Source organism: Ranitomeya imitator, chromosome 7 (genome assembly GCF_032444005.1).
Source record: "Ranitomeya imitator isolate aRanImi1 chromosome 7, aRanImi1.pri, whole genome shotgun sequence".
Taxonomy (NCBI): Eukaryota; Metazoa; Chordata; class Amphibia; order Anura; family Dendrobatidae; genus Ranitomeya; species Ranitomeya imitator.
Genome location: NC_091288.1, coordinates 44,477,557 through 44,501,564, shown reverse-complemented (window position 1 = coordinate 44,501,564; position 24,008 = coordinate 44,477,557). Strand labels below are relative to the sequence as shown.

Below are 24,008 nucleotides of genomic sequence, written 5' to 3'. Positions count from 1 at the left end.
CCCGCGGAGGGAGAACTCCTCGCTCAACACTCGTTATTCCATTGTGTCCCATTTTTGTGTGGACTGATGTGCACAATGTGTTACACACGAACGGCCACACACATCTATATAGAAAAACTATTTTATTTAAACATGAACTGGTAGAAAACCAAGAACCATAATACAGTGACAAACCAAAAAAGTATGAATTTAGCTAAAACACTAATTTGCATTACATGGCCTATTTCAAGTATACAGCACTTTAATTTTTCCATGGGAGGGGCGGGATGTAATTATCTGTCTGCACTCCCGACACCTGAAAGTATTTCTCAGTCTGTGTGGAGTTTGTTCCTCTTGGATGTATACGAATATGCTCAGTTTCACACATCCGACATGCACGGTCCAATTTCTGATGACTTCCGGGCTCTTGACCTGACTTTAGCAGCCTTATATATTCTACAAACCTAGGAGGCTGTTCAGGTCCAGAAAGTCGCAGTTGGTCTGGTCATAATGGTCCGTTCTCAGACCGGCATTAATTCATTAATTGAGAACTGGCATTACCATTTTCTTTGCGGTCCCAAACACATAATCTGCTGACAGTATATGTTTACATGAGGAGCATGAACACTAAAAACAAAATGTTGTCGATTACTTCATACATTACCAGGAGGCCTAAGAGGACGTTCATATACATATTGTGGTGCCCCAACCCTTATTTCAGAGGGAAATGAGAGTATTTACTAAGACATCAGGAGATTAGACATTAAAATACAGGGTGCATTTCCTAAAAAGCAGGGCACAAGTAAAAGCAAGGAAGAAAAAAAAAATATTTACTCAGCAGGTAGGTGATAATAGTCATGTTCCTACAGAAACTTGTTAAAATAAAACCTTGAATTAAAAGGATGGTCCGGTCCTTTCCTAAAAAGTATGCCGTCACAATGTGACTCCTTACAACACGCGCCACAAGCAGACAGGATTCTCCGGTGCCAGGAGCAGGCAGTCACTTGCATACATGCCCGCCAAGTGCCAATTAGACATGTGCAGCCTCGCTCAGTTCACTTGTATTGAGCAGGTCTAGTAGGAAGGTGGCCAGAGGAATGCTAATCACATTCTTGCAGTCACGTGGCTGTCCAGTCTTAGCAGCAATACCAGAGAATCCTGACAGCGTGCAGCGAGTGCACTGTAAGGGTATGTGCACACGTCCGGAATGCATGTAGAATTTTCCTGAGATAAACCTGAGGTTTTCTGCAGGAATTCTGCATGCGTATTTTTCCGCAGATTTTATGTGGATTTTTTCTGGACATTCCAATATAATGGGAAATCCACAAAAATAATGAACATGATGCTTTTTTCCTGAACGTATGCACATACCCTAAAGAGTCACAAGACTGGACAACCCCTTTAACTCCCAACAGGACACATTTTAGATTCCGAATTATTAAAGTGCACCAGAACATCGCAGTTTATTACTACGACACCAGTGTTTCATTAGTTTGTGGATCAATTCCTTTAACCTGTTATCCAGCAGGTGACCCGTCCAGTGGAGATACATCTTATTCTAGGTCTCCATTTACAGGAAATGTAAAACTCACATACATGAAATAGTAATACAGTGACTTCTCATCTAAGGTATGAAGCTTTTTTAGGGCAAAAAAAATAAAAAATATATTGTTTGCTTATGTATGAAAGCAAACCTTCATTTAGTCTATGTACAGTTATAAAACACTTTTTACAACACAGTGGGCCTTATTTATGAGCAGAAATATACGCTGTGGTTTGGTAGATTAATGGGCGATAAAACCAGCTTTTCGTTATACAGTTTTGGTAGTGGATTTTTCATTTTTACATTACACTGGCTTGAACAGTATATATATATAAAAAAAGTTGTTTTCTAACACTTTTGCGCTACATGACCATATAACTTTTCAGCCTCCTATAAAAAAAAAAATGAAACATTTAAAAAAAATGGAATATGTGCACAGCCCTACTAATTCACATTCAGATTTACACTGTAACTACTATAAAACAATTTGCTTGCAAGCAGTATGTAGACAACATGCAATATTTCTTTCAGGCTAACAATCAGCTTTTTTTGTTGTCTACAGCAGTGATGCATTATAAGATACTCTCAGTCTTCCATCTCCAATTCACGCTTCAAGCTGCAAAAAGCAAACAGAATATTTGTTAAAAATTTGTGCCTAAAAACAGCACTGGCACAAATGTTGGGAAATTTTAATTCTAGAAATAAACAATACCTGCTCAGATAGGCATGTGCATTATCATATCCATGGTACTTGGCCAGGTAAACCAAAACACCCGTGGCACACCGGCCTTTACGCTGTCTACAGAAACTGCAGTTACAGATCCCTCTACATGGTGGGCATCTCCATTCCTGAAAAGAAAATGTCAAGTATAAAAAAAAGTTAAAGTAAATCCACACACAAAAAAACAAACAAACAAAAAAAAAAAACACTGACTTACGGGATCTAATAGTGCAGTCTTCACTTCCTCCCCATATCGATTTCTTAGGCAGGGGCCACAGAACTGGCCTCTCACACCCATACAATCTGGATTTCTGCAGTTGGTTTTTGTGTCTATTGTCTTCTGACGACACTGATGACAGGTTGAACCCTAAGTAAAAACAAGTGACATGCAAAATTAAAGGTGACTCTTTAGCAGCTCAGATCTATGCACCTCACTTCCTGGACTCTGGTAGTTGGGCTCTCCTCCTTGGAGAACCATAAAGCTCAGCACATGTTCTGATGTAACCCATTAAGCAATCAGTGGTTTGTTCTGAGTCTACACTTCTCTCTATATGTAAATACAGTGATGACAGAATTTGAACAAGCACAGGCTCTGGCTGGCAAGAGTTGGGATTAGTAAACCTACTCTTGGAGAAGTCCTGGCTGTGGGCTGGCGATTTTGCAATATTTATAACAGCAGCTTGTCAAGAGCTGGAATGAAGGTAAACCGTGTTTACAAAAAAAAAAGCCAATGGATTGGAAAGAGCTTACTGGAGTATGAAGAGTTAACCCCTTATACTGGAAAGTAGCTGCACACTATGCCAGGATCTGGGCAGGCACTAGTGACTGAGCTCCATGGAAAACAGCTGTACACTATGCAAGATAAAAGTTGATGTTGCAAGAGAATGACAGCAGGTAGAAAAAGCAGGTCAATTCCAAACTTGCTTACTTTCATGCTGTCTAACTAAAGCAATTTAATACACTGAGAATACCCCTTTAAGTAATTATGCCAATAGGTCATCTAAAACTGCATGGAAGAGGATAAGGAAAATGTGCCTTTTAATAAAAAAAAAATTACATATTCGTGTAAAACACCAACCATGTAAGTTGTCATTATGACTCAAGATTGGGTCTTTGCACTTCTACATAAACATGCAGAGATATATAAGAATAGTCCATTTTTCACAAAAATGACAAGGACAAAAAAAGAAAATAAATCATGAATTCAGTAAGATAGAAGTGTCAAAATGATGTAATCATAAAACAATCACTATCTTGGGTGCACCTGTGATACTCACTGTAACTCTATTGTAGACTTTTTCTCGTCCGTTGACGCAGATGCCATCCAGTTCCTCTTGTGTTATGTCTTCAACTGGTCGGACTACATGGGGCATGGTCAAGGAACCCTGTCGACGGAATCTGGGAACATAATGGTCTTCCTGTGAAGGAATTTAAAATCAAGATGGATTATTATCAAATGAAAATCAAAATTCTGTTTCTGGACCAAATAAATAACATATTGCAATAGGTGAGGGTTACAATTCAGGAAGTTTAGAAACAAAAACTGCAAAAGTAGCAGCTGAAAAGGAGATGAAAGCTGCACAAGAAGTAGCTGTTACGTACATAATAGACCTGCATGATAAATTAAGTGACTACATATGATTGTACCATTACAGACGTAGATAGTTGCAATACAACTGCATTTTATAGTGTCAATAAGCATTTGTCATCAACAATCTAAATGAGGAAGAATTGTGTGAACTTACATCAGACTCCTCGTACATCTTTCTTTTTCTAATCAAATAGTAGCGGTCATCTTCCTCCTCGTCATCATCATCTGGGGTGGGGCTGGGAGGACCGTCAACAAGAGATCTGGATCTGGTATGAGGCCGAGAGCCTCTTTCTGGATTCCTTCTCATCTGTCCAGGAGTACGCGGTGTTCTAGGAGTACGTTTTAATTTCTGAAGTAAAAGAAGTACATAACTAAACATATCAAATGAATTTCAACCATCAAGTCTAGACACATTGGTTTTAATACTCATTATAGTTGTAACAAATGAGGAAGATTAAAAATATTTGCCACTTACCAAGGAGGGAGAGAATGGACAAGGGCTTGATAGGAAGTCGGGCATGCTTTTAAGTTCTGCCATCAACTTTGCAAGCTGAAATATATGATGCAATGGTTCAAAAAAATATATAATGTAAAAAAAACACATTTTACACACTACAAAAAAAACAAAAAAGTAAAACTGCGGTGAACTAGACTGACCATAGTATTGTTATAATTCACATTCACAGGAATTAAAATCAGATCTAGGAGTTAAGTCAGATTTAACTCCATTGCAAGTACAGGTAGATGTACACTTAGAGGACCTATCACCAAATTTTTCATATTGAACCGGACACACCATGTAATAGTGGCTGAAGTGTGGAATAAAAAGTTTGTTTTTTTAATTCGCCTCTGCATTGTAGAGAGATAAAAAGTTAAATATTTGGCACCTAATCAGTTAACTAAAGTAAGGTCCAGGTGGGTGCTTTCGGCTATTTCAGTGGAAGTGTGTACTTATGACACTGACATAAGAATACAGCTACATAGAAGTGCAGAAGGACCTCACATACCTCAAAAATAAAAGACCTTTGACAGACCCAACAAGGAAAAAAAAGGAGGCCACCACCAGATAATTGGGACCAATTCTCTGACCTTTGGCAGACCTATTGGAATGCCAACATATCCATCCAGATGAAAGTGCAGGTCAGGACAGAAGGTTATTTGTCATACATGGAATAGTCTAACACTTCACATACCATTTCTTTGTTTTGTTTGATGTTCATGGCACGTTTCTTTAAAAAATCAGCACCTCCCTCATTATCAGACTCATCTGACTCCTCCTTTTGTTTTTTCTTTGCTTCTGCCTGTTCTTCCTTCTTTGGTGGACTTATTCTTTGACTCCTCTTTGCTGGAAACTTCAGAGCTACTTTCAGGGGTAAATTCTTTTTGGTTTCTATATTCTTTTTGGCTTGACCTCTTGTGGACCTTCTAAGAATTGTAGGCTTCTCTTCTTCTGAATCAGATTCAATTTTCTTTATGAAAAAAAGATACATAAAAAAAAAAAAAAAAAAAAAAAAAAAAAAGATTAAACAACACAAGATTGCATCCACCATGGTATCATTTTAATCAGTATAACGGCGCCAACCTGACACTGTCTGTAGGTTTCGGAGCACAATCCTGCTGACAAGTTCACTTTTAAGTGTTTTTTTCAGTTAATGATATGCTCGTGCTCTTGGGCGGCCTGTGGTGGTAGGCTTTACATGTTCTATATAGCTGACATGTGCCCGCAATAGCCGCGGGTGGAATTGCAATCTACCCGCGGCTGTTAACCAGTCAAATGCCGCTGCTAATCTCCGACAGCGGCATTTAACTCAAGCTTACAGGAAGCGTTTCACTGGCTGTGCCCATCGTTGACCCCGTCACATGATCGCGGGTCACCGATGGGTTGGCATGACAACCGAAGGTCTGCAGCAGACCTCTGTGGTTGTCATTGCCATGAATGTCGATCCGTGGTTGGCAATCATAGCAATTGAGCTTTTCTGCTACACACAGGTGATCTGATCATCGCCTGTGTGTGGCAGAGGCGATCAAAGTACTGCAGCTCCCATGGAAACTAGTGAAGCATGGGAAAAAAAAATAAATAAATTTTCGCACATGGAATTTCTTTTCCCATTTTCCAGTGCATGTTATGTTAAAACTAGTGGTGTTGCTCAAAAGTACAACTCGGCCCGCAGAAAACAAGCCCTCACATGGCCATATTGACTGAAAAAAAAAATAAGAATTAAAAATTATGGCTCTGGGAAGCAAGGCAGCAAAAGACGAGAATGTAAAAACGGAAAATAGCCCAAGGGTTAACGGGTTAAAGAGGAAGAGTTGGCAATTTTTTTTTTTTACAAAAAAAAAAAAAAAAAACAGTTTTCAACAGACTTCTGTGAATTTTTTCCGTTTAGCCAAACTTTTTGAAAAGTCGATGGAGCGAAGAACAGCGCGGATGACAAATTAATCATAATTTCCACCACAACATTTTGAAAATTATAAAAATGCACTTCAAGCTACAGCTGAAAAACATTGGATAGATATATATATTATATATATATTTTTTTTTAATACACTACTCACCATGTCACTTTCTGTAAATCCACAAAACGATTCTGAATCCGAATCCTGAGAGAATATTTTGGCCAGTTCTTGGCTTGTGCCTTTTCTAAACATGTTTTTCTGATAGAGTAAAAGTAAAAAAAAAAAAAATGTATATATACACTTTAAGCTGAGTAATTTTCCATAAAATGCTCAGAGTGAAAAAAAAAAAAAAAAAAAAAAAATCACATTTACAAGTGCACTATGAAAGAATAGCTTTTGTTACTAAGAAAATGGCCGAGGTTTAATAACCATTTCAGAGCTGTTATGGCAATCATCAAGCATCTTAGGTCAGGTGACATTTCAAAGGGGAGAATAAGTAGATAATCTACTCCCAACAATTACTACCTAGACCCGATAGCAAAAAGTAAAATGAAATTACAGGAGATGGTGTATATTCATAAGCGCTCTATAGAAATGTTAGCAGAAGCATGCAGGTTCTAATCAAGCACAACACATTACTTGCATTTCCAGCATGGAGAGCACAGTTCCCGAGCATGCTTCTACCACACTTACTGTGTTTGCAAAATTATCGGAGCCAAAACTGTCACAACTGTCATCGGAAGATGATGAAGTCTCCATGGAAATTAATTTCACATTACGAAATTTGTGGAAATTCTTCGATTTTGAAAGTTCAGTTTTCTGCAAAGGAGAAAGTAGGGACATACTTTAAACCACAGTTTAGAAAATCAAATAAAAAATGCGAAGCATGTCCAATGCTATGGTCAACACAAACCAGACTCTTATACAGTATGCCTCCATCTGTAAGGCAAATGTTCTCTCCTCCACAAGAAAAATAAAAGCTGCCTCCCCAGTGCCACTTATTGGGGGGCAGTAACCCTTTAGATCAATGTCCAGTCCTTGCGACATGATTAAAGGGGTAGTCCAGGCAACTAATATTAATTAGATCATCATCGATATCAAATTGGTGGGATTCCCAGTTGTCGGACTCCCACAAATCAGCTGCTTGTCGCTCTGGCAGGGGCTATATGTGTAGCGGCAAAAGCTGAGAACTGCAGATTAGCTCCTATTCTCTCAAAAGTTTGCTCTGGAACCTGCAGCAGAAATCCAAGCTACAATCTCAATCGCTTAGCTCAGTGTTCCCCAACTCCGGTCCTCAAGAGCCACCAACAGGTCATGTTTTCAGGATTTCCTTAGTATAGTCCAGGTGATGCAATTATCACCTGTTCAATACTAAGGAAATCCTGAAAACATGACCTGTTGGTGGCTCTTGAGGACCGGAGTTGGGGGAACACTGCCTTAGCTCATAATATGAAGTTTAAATTAAACAGGTCTGAACAAGGATTTAACCTATCCAATGATGCTTTCCTCTAACCACCAGACTTTTAGCACCCCACATCGGGACGGTGGTGCAACAAAACATGTATACAAGGCCTTTGACAATGGTAAGTCTTATGTAATCATATTCCGAGGTAAAAGCACAAAAAAACAAAACAAAACTGTGTGACCACACTCTGACTCACTACAAGATGAAACATACCCTTAGGGTATGTGCACACATCAGGATTTTATGCAGAACTTTCCTGAAAAAAAAAAAAAAATGGAGATTTTCTGCATAAAATCCGGAGCTTCCCAATGCATTAAATAGCAGGAAATCTGCAAAAAATCCGCAAAATTAATGAACATGCTGCGTATTTTTCCGCAATGTGTTTTTATCGCGGAAAAATACGCAGCATGTGCACAAAAATTGCAGAATGCAGAATGTATGCGTTTTTTGCCGCGAAAAACCCGGAACGTGTGCACATACCCTCAAGGTGGCTATACACAGAGGTCTGGCAGCTGAACAGTGCTTCGGCTGACAGCCATCTCAGCAGACTGTCCCATACACAGGAGTGCTCGTTTGACCAAGCGCTGTTCTCTGTAGCTGCTTTCACACATCATTTTTTTGTTGTCAGGCACAATCCGGCGAATTTTGAAAAAAAAAAAAACGGCTCCAGCAAAAGTTGCCGCCGGATCCGTTTTTTCTTCCTCATAGTCTTGTATTACCGTCGGATGGCCTCACTTTTCATCCATTTTTAGCAGCATCCGAATTGTTTTTCCGGCGGCCGGAGAAAACAGACTTAGTAACGTTTGTGTGTCAAAACAAAGTTAGTAGGCACACAAGATGTCCTCTGTGCATCATGCAAGTGCTGCCTGTTATTTGGTGGGAGATAATTTGATCTATGGTGTTTATTTTTTATACAAGAAAAATAGATGCCACACTGAATGTAAAAAAAAAAAAAAAAAAAAAACAAACCACACACAACCAGGATGCACTAACCAAAAATGGATGAAGATTGGATCCAGGAAACTGATTACTTTTTTTCCCCCCAGAATTAAAAATCGGCAGTGAGTTTTCAGTTCACGGTTTTGTTCTATTTTTACACTTGGAACATCTTTTAAGCTTCCCATTCTTAAAATAAACACCGATATAATACAGGGGAAAGTACAGTAGCTGGCGCGCCCTCGATAACAGTAATCTCACATACCGGAAGCAGGTGTTAACACAACTTACTGCAGCAATAACCGTATTCAGGGGCAGAATACCCACACATCTGCACTTCCCCGAATCTAGCTTTCTTTTCATACAAACACCATATATGATATTTTTATTATATTTTCTAATCTAGTTGACTCGCATTGTCGGCAGCCGCTTAGAAATTTGGAAGCAAATACTGTTTTCTGCACAAACTTTTAGCAGCAATTTACATCAGGTGTCAACATGATATATATTTTATGCATAAAACTGATGTTGGTTTATATGGAGAAGGGCGACTAGTCTCTCCCTAAAAAAAAAATAGAATTATTCTTACCGTTAATTCGGTTTCTAGTAACTCACCACGACAGCACACCTGGAGGATGTTACCCCTTTCCTAATAGGGACAGGAAATGACAAGAGGTTAAATAACCCCTCCCTCATCCTCCCCCTCAGTGTTATTATAAAGGACCACAGGAGAATGAATGCTTCAAATTATATTTATTCTTTTCAGAACGTATAACAAGCATAGGGAGGGATTACTCCTGCTGTCGTGGTGAGTTACTAGAAACCGAATTAACGGTAAGAATAATTCTATTTTCTCTAGTAACCACCACGACAGCACACCTGGAGCAGTACCCAAGAGTAATCTATTAGGGAGGGACTATAGCCCCAAGGACTTTTTCTCCAAAGGCTAAGTCCTCCTTTGACATCAGGTCTAGCCTGTAATGTTTAGAAAATGTATGGACCGAGGACCACGTGGCCGCTCTGCATATTTGCTCAATGGAAGCACTGGCTTTCTCGGCCCAGGAGACAGCTGTTGCTCTGGTAGAGTGAGCTGTGAATTTCTCTGGCGGTGGAAGGCCTTGGATCTGATAGGCCTCCAAGATTGCTCTCTTGATCCAATTGGCAATTGTAGATTTGGAAGTCTTCTTTCCCTTATTCTGCCCATGAAGATGGATAAGTAAATTTTGATCCTTCCTAATTTTATCTGAGATCTGAAGGTAATAAAGTACCGTTCTTCGAACGTCTAAAGTATGGAACTGTTGTTCCTCTTCATTTTTTGGTTCTTGATAAAAGGAAGGGAGAATTATCTCCTGTGACTTATGAAAGTCAGAGACGACTTTTGGAAGAAATGATGGATCCAATCGCAGAATAAGCCTATCTTGTAGAATCCTCATGTAAGGTTCATTGATCGACAGGGCCTGTAGTTCACCTACTCTCCTGGCTGTCGTTATAGCTATCAGGAAGGTGGTTTTCCAGGCGAGTCTATCCATTGGTATTGATGACAAGGGTTCAAAAGGTGGAAGTGTAAGTCCCTTCAGAACTATATTGAGGTCCCAAGACGGGACTATATTAATGGATCTTGGAGATATGCGGGATGCTGCCGTTATAAACCTTCTTATCCATCTGTGTTCGGATAGAGGTTGGTCGAAATACGAGCTTAGTGCCGACACCTGTACCTTGAGGGTGCTGGGTTTGAGACCTTTTTCTAATCCATCCTGTAGAAAATCAAGGATTCGGGCTAAGTTCGGCCTATCTGGGTTGGGCCGTTCAGGAGCACTCCATGATATATAGGTCTTCCATATTTTCTGATAAATGGAATTGGTAACGGTCTTCCGGCTTTTCTGTAGCGTACTAATGACCTTCTTTGATAGCCCTCTGGTTCTCAGAATTGAGAATTCAGAAGCCAGGCATTCAGGTGTAATCTTTCGGGGTCTGGATGAAGTATTGGCCCCTGATAGAGGAGGTTCTTGATCGGAGGTAGTGCTATTGGTCCATCTACTTTTAGGCTGATGAGGGACCCAAACCAACTTCTTTTGGGCCAGAATGGAGCTACTAAGATTACACTGACTCTTTCTGTCCTTATCTTCTGTAGGACCTTTGGTAGAATTGGTAATGGAGGAAACGCGTAGGCCAGAGAGAATGTCCATGGTTGGGCCAATGCGTCTACTCCTAGCCCCGGATCGGTTGGATCTAGAGAAAAAAATTGATCCACTTTTGTGTTCTGGGCGTTCGCAAACAGGTCCACTTCCGGCTGACCCCACTTCCTGACCAAAAACTGAAAAGTCTCTGGGTCTAGACCCCATTCTCCGGGATGGATCTTTTCTCTGCTCAGGAAGTCGGCCTGTACATTTATTTCCCCTCTTATGTGCAGGGCAGAAAGAGAGAGAACATGTTCTTCGGCCCAGGAAAATATTCTGGCTGATATGGCCTTTAGATCCTCGTGTCTTGTACTTCCCTGATGACGAAGATGGGCAACTGTTGTCATGTTGTCCGAGTAGATCTTGATATGGGAATTCTGTACAAGCGTTACCGCTGCTTTGAGGATTTCCTCTACAGCCTTTAATTCTCTGAAGTTTGAGGATCGTTGACTTATCTCGCTTGGCCAGCTCCCTTGAAATATGTGTTGGGCTACCGTAGCTCCCCAACCTTTTTCGCTGGCATCTACTGTTATAGAGATTGCTGGATCCTGCGACCAGGAAATTCCCTTCAGTAGGTTTTCCTTTTGTAGCCACCACGTCAAGGATGACTTTACGTGCGGTGGTATCCTGATCTTTCTGTCCAGAGAATCTGGGGATCCGTCCCAATTTGACAGAATATAAGTCTGGAGTACTCTGGTGTGGGCTTGTGCCCATGACACCATCTGGATGCACGACGTCATGGTCCCGAGAACCGACATGGCCCATCTTAGAGAAGTTATCTTCTTGTCCTTCAATGTTCTGATCTTTGCTGTAAGCAAGGTCCGTTTTTGATCTGGTAAAAAAGATGTCTGGCTGCGAGAATCTAGTAGGACCCCTAGAAAGACCTTTGTTGTTGATGGAACCATCTCCGATTTCTTGTGGTTCACTATCCAGCCTAGGGACGATAGGATCTGGACTACCTTCTGAAGGTGTTCCTGAAGAGTGGGAACTGAGGGGGCCACTATCAGTAGGTCGTCGAGGTATGGAATTATGCATATTCGTTGACCTCTGATGTAGGCCATTACTTCGGACATGATCTTCGTGAATATCCTCGGGGCGGAGGATAGCCCGAATGGCAGGACATCGAATTGGAAATGGTCTACGTCTTTTCCCCTGGCGACTGCAAATCTTAGGAATTTTCGATAAGCTGGATGGATTGGGACGTGGTAATACGCGTCCTGTAGATCTATCGTCGCCATGACGAAATTTTGTCCTATGAGGGGTACTGTGGACCTTACCGATTCCATCTTGAACCTTCTGTAGGCGACATGTTGATTCAGAGGTTTTAGGTTGATTATTATTCGATGGGATCCGTTTGGTTTCTTTATTAGAAACAAATTTGAATAATGTCCTTTGTTCTTCTCGTCTTCCGGGACTGAGGAGATTACTTTGTTGAGTAGAAGATCTTGTACTCCCGCTATCAATATGGACTGTAGCTTTGGTGTAGCTAAAGATGTTGTTCTTGACATCTTTTGAGGATATGATATGAACTCTATTTTTATTCCATCTCTGACTGATGTTAACGTCCATTGGTCTGAGCAGATTGCTTGCCAGTATGGGAGGAAGTTTGAAATACGACCCCCTACCCTGGTGGCGTCATTGTTTTCTCTGGTTTTGAGGCTGGGAAAGAAAGAGATTTCTGTCTCTCCCTCCTTTTGGGTAACTCCAGCGCCCTGTTTTACCCTTGCCTCTGTATTGAGGAGTATGCTCTTGTTGAGAGCGAAAGGGTCTTTTCCTAGGGTTTCTAGGTTCTGGCAATGTCTTCTTTTTATCTGAAGCTTTCTCCAGTAGATCATCCAGGGCCGGCCCAAACATATAATTCCCCTTAAAGGGAATCGAACAGAGCCTCATCTTTGAGGTCATGTCTCCAGACCATGATTTCAGCCAGAGTGCCCGTCTTACAGAATTTGATAATCCTGATGACCTTGCTGCCACCCTCACGGACTCAGCTGAGGCATCCGCTAGAAATCCTGTCGCTTTCTGGAAGATAGGTAGAGAGGCCAGGATCTCCTCCCTGGGAGCCTGAGGACAGGTGTTCCTCTAATTGACCCAGCCAGCGGTGCATTGATCTGGCTACACAGGTAGACACCGAATTGATATTAAGTAAAGATGCAGATGTCTCCCAAGACTTTCTTAGCAGCCATTTTACGCTCCAGAGGGTCCTTTAACTGGGAGGCATCTTCAAATGGTAGCGTGGTTTTCTTAGCTACCCTAGCGATCTGGATATCTACTTTAGGAATCTCCGACCAGCATGAAGCAGTTTCGTCATCTACCGGAAAACGTTCCTTAATTTCTGCCGGGGTGGTCAACCTCTTTTCCGGAGTCTCCCATTCTTCTAGAACTAAATCACGGATGTTTCTGTGGATGGGAAATACTTGTTTTTTCTTAGAACGAAGACCCCCGAACATCTCATCTTGTACTGATTGAGCTGTTTTCTCTTCTTCAATCTCCATAGTCTTCCTCACTGCTGTAAGGAGTTCTTCTATGTCACTGGAGGAGAAGTAGTATCTCTCCTGCTGAGAAGCCTCTGAGTTTAAGGATATTTCACCTTCCTCTGGATGTTCGTCCGACATCTCCTCCTGAGATTCCTCATGCCTCTCATCCTCTGGATTAAGCTTCCTTCTCTTAGCTTCCGGAGGAGTACTGGGGGAGGGTGTGGGCTGGGAGAGTGTGGCCAGAGAGCTTCTGATCTCGTGCTGGATCAAGCCTTTAATCTCTTCCATTAGAGATGGCTGCTCTTCTCTGACCACTTTTTCTGTGCATTCTTTGCATAATGTCTTCTTATATGAAGAGGACAGTTTCTTTGCACAGACAGCACATTTTCGTGCCGCTTTGGATCTGCTTCCTGATGCGGGTTCCTTGTCCCCCTGAAAAAAAGGGGGAGAAGGAATCATAAGATTGCAACCCGCATCAGGGAGTGGACACCCAGGGCCAGATTACTTACTGGGGCCGGGATGGTGCTGGGATCTGCAATAGCAGAGCGAGAGGCAGACGTCTCCATGATTTTCACCACACCGTGGTCTTACCTGAGACGTCTTCTTGTCCGGGGCTCTTAAATAGGCGACCGGACACAGCACCTGTCCTCCTGTGAGAGGACCTCCTCCTCCAATGTCCGGATGTGGGGGGAGAAACCGCCGAAATCCACGCTAACTGACATGCGTTCCAGCGTGGAACGCAAAGGAGCTTCCTGAGTACCGAAGCCGGCCGGCGTCTGACGTCACTTCCTGCCGCCGGCTTCAGACCGGAAGCCCTCATTGCGCGCACAGCGCTGGAGGAGGAGAGGGGCTGGAGAGCTCAGAGAGGCCTCCAGCCGAAGAATGCCGCCCAGACCTTGCCTTGACGGTGCGGACTGGTGGCGGAAGTCCCGAGTCCGGAGAGACGGGAGCAGCGCTCGGGGAAGAGAGGTAAGTCTGCTCCCCAGCTGCCCGGCATAGAATCGCTTTCCCCCTGGTGACCGCTGCCGGCACAGCACACCTGGGATGACCTCTTCATCCCTAGTAGGGACAGGAAAAAACACTGAGGGGGAGGATGAGGGAGGGGTTATTTAACCTCTTGTCATTTCCTGTCCCTATTAGGAAAGGGGTAACATCCTCCAGGTGTGCTGTCGTGGTGGTTACTAGAGAAAAAAAAACCTGATGTGTATAAAGATAAAGTGGAGCGCGTCATAAAAAGTGTGCCTCTCGGCTCTAGCGGGCATGATCAAACACACAAGTACATGGGATTTGCTGGCGCGATGCTGGTGCGATACATAAAAGTATCAGACAAGTACTAACAAAAAGAGGCTTAATCACTGCAGGAAAACTTATGTGTAAAGCTTGTCTAACATGGGACAGTGAAGATGCACTGCCTTGTCTAGAAACATGGACTGTACAACTCACTGCCAATGCAGAGAAGGATCAGTAATGAGAGGGGAAGAAGCCGCATGCGTGAAGTATAGCGCTTGCAATGATGCCAGTGCTTGTAAACTTATATTATCATGCCCACAGGGTTATGATAGCATGCTAAGTGGGCCGACTAATCTGGGGACACCAACACCTGCTCGAAGAGTCAAAGCCCTAATTTACAAATCATAAATGGACTTTGGAAATACTTTTTCTAAAGATATGTTTGTGTGAAATGTAAAACAGGGACTGTAAGGCTATGTTCACACTTTGCAGATTCCACTGCGGATTTTTCCGCAGCAGAATTCCCAAATCCGCAGTGAAAACCCGTCGCGGTTTTTACTGCGGATTTATCGCGGTTTTTACTGCGGATTTTCATCTGCAGTTTTCTATTGGAGCAGGTGAAAATCCGCAGAAAAGAAGTGACATGCTGCGGAATGTAATCCGCAGCGTTTCCGCGCGTTTTTTTCCGCAGCATGTGCACTGCGTTTTTTGTTTCCAATAGGTTTACATTGTACTGTAAACTCATGGGAAACTGCTGCAGATCCGCAGCGGTCAAATCCGCTGCGGATCCGCAGTGAAATCCGCAAAGTGAATATAGCCTAAGGCCGGGATCACACATGCGAGAAACACGTCCGTATCTCGCATGTGAAATCCAAGCTCTGGCACTGTGGAGCGGAGCGTGTGGCCGCATAGCAATACATGGAGCAGCACGCTCCGCTCTGGAGTGCCGGCGCCAGAGCTTGGATTTCACATGCGAGACACGGACGTGTTTCCCGCATGTGTCATCCTGGCCTTAGGCAGGGGTTTACATGTACCTTCTGGTGGCACGGGGGACCCGACTGGTTCCCTTTAAATCAGGGGTCCCCAACTCCAGTCCTCAAGGCCCACCAACAGGTCATGTTTTCAGGATTTCCTTTGCATTGCACAGGTGATGCAATTATTACCTGGGCAAGACTAAGGAAATCCTGGAAACATGACATGTTGGTGGGCCTTGAGGACTGGAGTTGGGGACCCCTGCACTAGACTTCAGGATTGTCATTCACTTTGCTGGCCTCAGGAAACAGGTTTTGTGACAGATCTCAGGAAGAAAAAAAAAAAAAAATCTGCAACGTGTGCACAGGGGGCCTGAGGGTCTGCACACGACGTGTCTCTGGAAGCCAAATTTTCCAGAAAAGATTCTTCAGGAATTTTGCCTTTCTTTCATTCCCTGAACGCCTTTTCAATGTTTTTGAACATCAGCGGCTTTTTTTTTTTTGGAGTCCAATAACAATAGTCAAGCGCTAGTTTACAAGAGCGATTCCAGGTACAGAGTGACGGACCCCCATATACAGTATCGGCAGCACCCCCATATACAGTATGAGCACCACACCCCAGGATTACACCAGGGGGAGCGGTACACCCCCATATACAGGCAGCACACCCCCCCATATACAGTATCGGCAGCACACCCCAGGATTACACCAGGGGGAGCGGTACACCCCCATATACAGGCAGCACACCCCAGGATTACACCAGGGGGAGCGGTACACCCCCATATACAGGCAGCACACCCCAGGATTACACCAGGGGGAGCGGTACACCCCCATATACAGGCAGCACACCCCCATATACAGGCAGCACACCACAGGATTACACCAGGGGGAGCGGCACACCCCCATATACAGGCAGCACACCCCAGGATTACACCAGGGGGAGCGGTACACCCCCATATACAGGCAGCACACCCCCATATACAGGCAGCACACCACAGGATTACACCAGGGGGAGCGGCACACCCCCCCATATACAGTATCGGCAGCACACCCCAGGATTACACCAGGGGGAGCGGCACACCCCCCCATATACAGTATCGGCAGCACACCCCAGGATTACACCAGGGGGAGCGGTACACCCCCATATACAGTATCGGCAGCACACCCCAGGATTACACCAGGGGGAGCGGTACACCCCCATATACAGGCAGCACACCCCCATATACAGGCAGCACACCACAGGATTACACCAGGGGGAGCGGCACACCCCCATATACAGGCAGCACACCCCAGGTTACACCAGGGGAGAGAGGTACACCCCCATATACAGGCAGCACACCCCAGGATTACACCAGGGGGAGCGGTACACCCCCATATACAGGCAGCACACCCCAGGATTACACCAGGGGGAGCGGTACACCCCCATATACAGGCAGCACACCCCCATATACAGGCAGCACACCACAGGATTACACCAGGGGGAGCGGTACACCCCCATATACAGGCAGCACACCCCCATATACAGGCAGCACACCACAGGATTACACCAGGGGGAGCGGCACACCCCCATATACAGGCAGCACACCCCAGGTTACACCAGGGGAGAGCGGCACACCCCCATATACAGGCAGCACACCCCAGGATTACACCAGGGGGAGCGGTACACCCCCATATACAGGCAGCACACCCCAGGTTACACCAGGGGGAGCGGCACACCCCCATATACAGGCAGCACACCCCAGGTTACACCAGGGGAGAGCGGTACACCCCCATATACAGGCAGCACACCCCAGGATTACACCAGGGGGAGCGGTACACCCCCATATACAGGCAGCACACCCCAGGATTACACCAGGGGGAGCGGTACACCCCCATATACAGGCAGCACACCCCAGGATTACACCAGGGGGAGCGGCACACCCCCATATACAGGCAGCACACCCCAGGCTTACACCAGGGGAGAGCGGTACACCCCCATATACAGGCAGCACACCCCAGGATTACACCAGGGGGAGCGGTACACCCCCATATACAGGCAGCACACCCCAGGATTACACCAGGGGGAGCGGTACACCCCCATATACAGGCAGCACACCCCAGGATTACACCAGGGGAGAGCGGTACACCCCCATATACAGGCAGCACACCCCAGGATTACACCAGGGGGAGCGGCACACCCCCATATACAGGCAGCACACCCCAGGTTACACCAGGGGAGAGCGGTACACCCCCATATACAGGCAGCACACCCCAGGATTACACCAGGGGGAGCGGTACACCCCCATATACAGGCAGCACACCCCAGGATTACACCAGGGGGAGCGGTACACCCCCATATACAGGCAGCACACCCCAGGATTACACCAGGGGGAGGGCAGACAATTGTTCTTATTAGGCTATGTACACACATGTGGCGTTTTTTTTCTCTTCTGAAGCAGAGCTTGCTCTCTAGGCATGTAGAGAGGATGCAGAATATGAAGCATTATTTGCTTTGCTTGCATTTCTGTCATGCTACATTCACCTCTTGTGCAAGCTGACTTCATTAGGTTTTGGCACAAAAAAAACACCCCACAGCAAAACCTGGTACCTGCGGGGTTTGTTTGCTTTTTACTTCCAATGGGCGAAAACAAGCCCTCACATGGCCATATTGACTGAAAAAAAAAAATAAGAATTAAAAATTATGGCTCTGGGAAGCAAGGCAGCAAAAGACGAGAATGTAAAAACGGAAAATGGCCCAAGGGTTAACGGGTTAAAGAGGAAGAGCTGGCAGGGGAGAGCGGTACACCCCCATATACAGGCAGCACACCCCAGGATTACACCAGGGGGAGCGGTACACCCCCATATACAGGCAGCACACCCCCATATACAGGCAGCACACCACAGGATTACACCAGGGGGAGCGGTACACCCCCATATACAAGCAGCACACCCCCATATACAGGCAGCACACCACAGGATTACACCAGGGGGAGCGGTACACCCCCATATACAGGCAGCACACCCCCATATACAGGCAGCACACCACAGGATTACACCAGGGGGAGCGGCACACCCCCATATACAGGCAGCACACCCCAGGTTACACCAGGGGAGAGCGGTACACCCCCATATACAGGCAGCACACCCCAGGATTACACCAGGGGGAGCGGTACACCCCCATATACAGGCAGCACACCCCCATATACAGGCAGCACACCACAGGATTACACCAGGGGGAGCGGCACACCCCCATATACAGGCAGCACACCCCAGGATTACACCAGGGGGAGCGGTACACCCCCATATACAGGCAGCACACCCCCATATACAGGCAGCACACCACAGGATTACACCAGGGGGAGCGGCACACCCCCCCATATACAGTATCGGCAGCACACCCCAGGATTACACCAGGGGGAGCGGCACACCCCCCCATATACAGTATCGGCAGCACACCCCAGGATTACACCAGGGGGAGCGGTACACCCCCATATACAGTATCGGCAGCACACCCCAGGATTACACCAGGGGGAGCGGTACACCCCCATATACAGGCAGCACACCCCCATATACAGGCAGCACACCACAGGATTACACCAGGGGGAGCGGCACACCCCCATATACAGGCAGCACACCCCAGGTTACACCAGGGGAGAGAGGTACACCCCCATATACAGGCAGCACACCCCAGGATTACACCAGGGGGAGCGGTACACCCCCATATACAGGCAGCACACCCCAGGATTACACCAGGGGGAGCGGTACACCCCCATATACAGGCAGCACACCCCCATATACAGGCAGCACACCACAGGATTACACCAGGGGGAGCGGTACACCCCCATATACAGGCAGCACACCCCCATATACAGGCAGCACACCACAGGATTACACCAGGGGGAGCGGCACACCCCCATATACAGGCAGCACACCCCAGGTTACACCAGGGGAGAGCGGCACACCCCCATATACAGGCAGCACACCCCAGGATTACACCAGGGGGAGCGGTACACCCCCATATACAGGCAGCACACCCCAGGTTACACCAGGGGGAGCGGCACACCCCCATATACAGGCAGCACACCCCAGGTTACACCAGGGGAGAGCGGTACACCCCCATATACAGGCAGCACACCCCAGGATTACACCAGGGGGAGCGGTACACCCCCATATACAGGCAGCACACCCCAGGATTACACCAGGGGGAGCGGTACACCCCCATATACAGGCAGCACACCCCAGGATTACACCAGGGGGAGCGGCACACCCCCATATACAGGCAGCACACCCCAGGCTTACACCAGGGGAGAGCGGTACACCCCCATATACAGGCAGCACACCCCAGGATTACACCAGGGGGAGCGGTACACCCCCATATACAGGCAGCACACCCCAGGATTACACCAGGGGGAGCGGTACACCCCCATATACAGGCAGCACACCCCAGGATTACACCAGGGGAGAGCGGTACACCCCCATATACAGGCAGCACACCCCAGGATTACACCAGGGGGAGCGGCACACCCCCATATACAGGCAGCACACCCCAGGTTACACCAGGGGAGAGCGGTACACCCCCATATACAGGCAGCACACCCCAGGATTACACCAGGGGGAGCGGTACACCCCCATATACAGGCAGCACACCCCAGGATTACACCAGGGGGAGCGGTACACCCCCATATACAGGCAGCACACCCCAGGATTACACCAGGGGGAGGGCAGACAATTGTTCTTATTAGGCTATGTACACACATGTGGCGTTTTTTTTCTCTTCTGAAGCAGAGCTTGCTCTCTAGGCATGTAGAGAGGATGCAGAATATGAAGCATTATTTGCTTTGCTTGCATTTCTGTCATGCTACATTCACCTCTTGTGCAAGCTGACTTCATTAGGTTTTGGCACAAAAAAAACACCCCACAGCAAAACCTGGTACCTGCGGGGTTTGTTTGCTTTTTACTTCCAATGGGCGAAAACAAGCCCTCACATGGCCATATTGACTGAAAAAAAAAAATAAGAATTAAAAATTATGGCTCTGGGAAGCAAGGCAGCAAAAGACGAGAATGTAAAAACGGAAAATGGCCCAAGGGTTAACGGGTTAAAGAGGAAGAGCTGGCAGGGGAGAGCGGTACACCCCCATATACAGGCAGCACACCCCAGGATTACACCAGGGGGAGCGGTACACCCCCATATACAGGCAGCACACCCCCATATACAGGCAGCACACCACAGGATTACACCAGGGGGAGCGGTACACCCCCATATACAAGCAGCACACCCCCATATACAGGCAGCACACCACAGGATTACACCAGGGGGAGCGGTACACCCCCATATACAGGCAGCACACCCCCATATACAGGCAGCACACCACAGGATTACACCAGGGGGAGCGGCACACCCCCATATACAGGCAGCACACCCCAGGTTACACCAGGGGAGAGCGGTACACCCCCATATACAGGCAGCACACCCCAGGATTACACCAGGGGGAGCGGTACACCCCCATATACAGGCAGCACACCCCCATATACAGGCAGCACACCACAGGATTACACCAGGGGGAGCGGCACACCCCCATATACAGGCAGCACACCCCAGGTTACACCAGGGGAGAGCGGTACACCCCCATATACAGGCAGCACACCCCAGGTTACACCAGGGGAGAGCGGTACACCCCCATATACAGGCAGCACACCCCAGGTTACACCAGGGGAGAGCGGTACACCCCCATATACAGGCAGCACACCCCAGGTTACACCAGGGGAGAGCGGTACACCCCCATATACAGGCAGCACACCCCAGGTTACACCAGGGGAGAGCGGTACACCCCCATATACAGGCAGCACACCCCAGGTTACACCAGGGGGAGCGGTACACCCCCATATACAGGCAGCACACCCCAGGATTACACCAGGGGAGAGCGGTACACCCCCATATACAGGCAGCACACCCCAGGATTACACCAGGGGAGAGCGGTACACCCCCATATACAGGCAGCACACCCCAGGATTACACCAGGGGGAGCGGTACACCCCCATATACAGGCAGCACACCACAGGATTACACCAGGGGGAGCGGTACACCCCCATATACAGGCAGCACACCCCCATATACAGGCAGCACACCACAGGATTACACCAGGGGGAGCGGCACACCCCCATATACAGGCAGCACACCCCAGGTTACACCAGGGGAGAGCGGTACACCCCCATATACAGGCAGCACACCCCAGGTTACACCAGGGGAGAGCGGTACACCCCCATATACAGGCAGCACACCCCAGGTTACACCAGGGGAGAGCGGTACACCCCCATATACAGGCAGCACACCCCAGGTTACACCAGGGGAGAGCGGTACACCCCCATATACAGGCAGCACACCCCAGGTTACACCAGGGGAGAGCGGTACACCCCCATATACAGGCAGCACACCCCAGGTTACACCAGGGGGAGCGGTACACCCCCATATACAGGCAGCACACCCCAGGATTACACCAGGGGAGAGCGGTACACCCCCATATACAGGCAGCACACCCCAGGATTACACCAGGGGAGAGCGGTACACCCCCATATACAGGCAGCACACCCCAGGTTACACCAGGGGAGAGCGGTACACCCCCATATACAGGCAGCACACCCCAGGATTACACCAGGGGGAGCGGTACACCCCCATATACAGGCAGCACACCCCAGGATTACACCAGGGGGAGCGGTACACCCCCATATACAGGCAGCACACCCCAGGATTACACCAGGGGAGAGCGGTACACCCCCATATACAGGCAGCACACCCCAGGTTACACCAGGGGAGAGCGGTACACCCCCATATACAGGCAGCACACCCCAGGATTACACCAGGGGGAGCGGTACACCCCAGGATTACACCAGGGGGAGCGGTACACCCCCATATACAGGCAGCACACCCCAGGATTACACCAGGGGGAGCGGTACACCCCCATATACAGGCAGCACACCCCAGGATTACACCAGGGGAGAGCGGTACACCCCCATATACAGGCAGCACACCCCAGGATTACACCAGGGGGAGCGGTACACCCCCATATACAGGCAGCACACCCCAGGATTACACCAGGGGGAGCGGTACACCCCCATATACAGGCAGCACACCCCAGGGGGAGGGCAGACAATTGTTCTTATTAGGCTATGTTCACACATGTGGCGTTTTTTTTCTCTTCTGAAGCAGAGCTTGCTCTCTAGGCATGTAGAGAGGATGCAGAATATGAAGCATTATTTGCGTTGCTTGCATTTCTGTCATGCTACATTCGCCTCTTGTGCAAGCTGACTTCATTAGGTTTTGGCACAAAAAAAAACACCCCACAGCAAAACCTGGTACCTGCGGGGTTTGTTTGCTTTTTACTTCCAATGGGCGAAAAACGCTGAGAGTGACCTGCTCCAAGTAAAAGGCACAAAACACTGAGGACGAAAACAACCAAACTGTGTGCAGGAGATTTCCGACTACCAATAATGAAGTCTCATAGACTTTGCTGGTGCTGTGAAACGCAGCAGAAAACCTTTGCATAAAAACGCCACGTGTGACCATACCATTACTCATGTAAAACAGCCGCAGCACATTTCTGGGGTCTCCACACCAGCATAGTAGTGGGGGTCTGCCAGCAGGTGCCTGCCCCTCAGGTGAGCCGGACCGACGCTCGGATTTCGCGCGCTTTCCCCGCTGTCACGTGACGCACCCCTTCCCCGCCGGGCGGCAGCAGCACGTGTCCCCGCACCAGCAGCAGTGCGCCGCTCACACGGTGCGGTTCCGAGCAGCTCACGTCGGTCACCTCCAATCCGAACTCCGTTCGCTTAGGTAATAATATAGCGGCAGAAGCGTTACCGCAGACACACAAGGTGAACGCAAGCAATTACCACCGCAGCGAGGACATGCGGTCCGCAGCATCATTCACACGTGTGCGGCTCCAGAGGTGGACGGCACATACTAGAATTTTACTCACTTGTAGCTTAAAGGGATCCATTTTGCCGGTGATGAGCGGAGCTGATGCGCACACAGCTGGGACTCGCACTAGACTCTGATTTCCCGCGAAATTTTCCCCGCGAAAAAGTTTAGGGTGAGGAGGCGCGTCAGAGAGGGAGGCGTGGTTTGGGCAAAACAAGACCCTGCGAGAAGGGGCGTGGTTGTGCGGCGCCGTACTGGGAAGGGGCGTGGCCGTGCGCTCTGTCGCACGGGGCGCCCTGCCCTTCGCTGCAGGATCTCTGAGGAACCAGTCGGCGCTGGCGCCAAATATACAGGTAGATAGAGGAAGGGGGTGAGTCGATCCATGAGTGACTGCCGGCGGCGGTGTGCACAGACACTGGCACACATGCCTATGTCATACAACAGCTAGCAAGAGCTTCATGGATAAAAATAATTACATTTGTGAAGTAGCAGTTATCACATGAGGTTTAGTATCTGCAGCATCCTAAAGGCTGGCGTCTACCAGCGTCCTGTCAGTGGTGCTTGTAACATTGCTATACCACATGACCGCTGCAGACAATCAGTCACTGCTAATGAGCTGCAGCGTTGACA

General features: G+C 47.4%; 1 protein-coding gene across 1 annotated transcript; it reads right to left on the bottom strand.

Moving 5' to 3' along the window:
- Positions 1–105: 105 nt before the first annotated feature.
- CDCA7 (cell division cycle associated 7) lies at positions 106–23,537 on the bottom strand. Its single transcript, XM_069733167.1, has 10 exons — positions 23,437–23,537; positions 6,925–7,050; positions 6,391–6,489; positions 5,028–5,303; positions 4,310–4,384; positions 3,989–4,183; positions 3,521–3,661; positions 2,461–2,610; positions 2,235–2,371; positions 106–2,138 (listed from the first exon to the last, which is right to left on the bottom strand). Exons 1-10 carry the CDS (start codon positions 23,455–23,457, stop codon positions 2,108–2,110), a joined length of 1,251 nt encoding a protein of 416 aa, XP_069589268.1. The 5' UTR covers positions 23,458–23,537; the 3' UTR covers positions 106–2,107.
- Between the last annotated feature and the right edge of the window lie 471 nt (positions 23,538–24,008).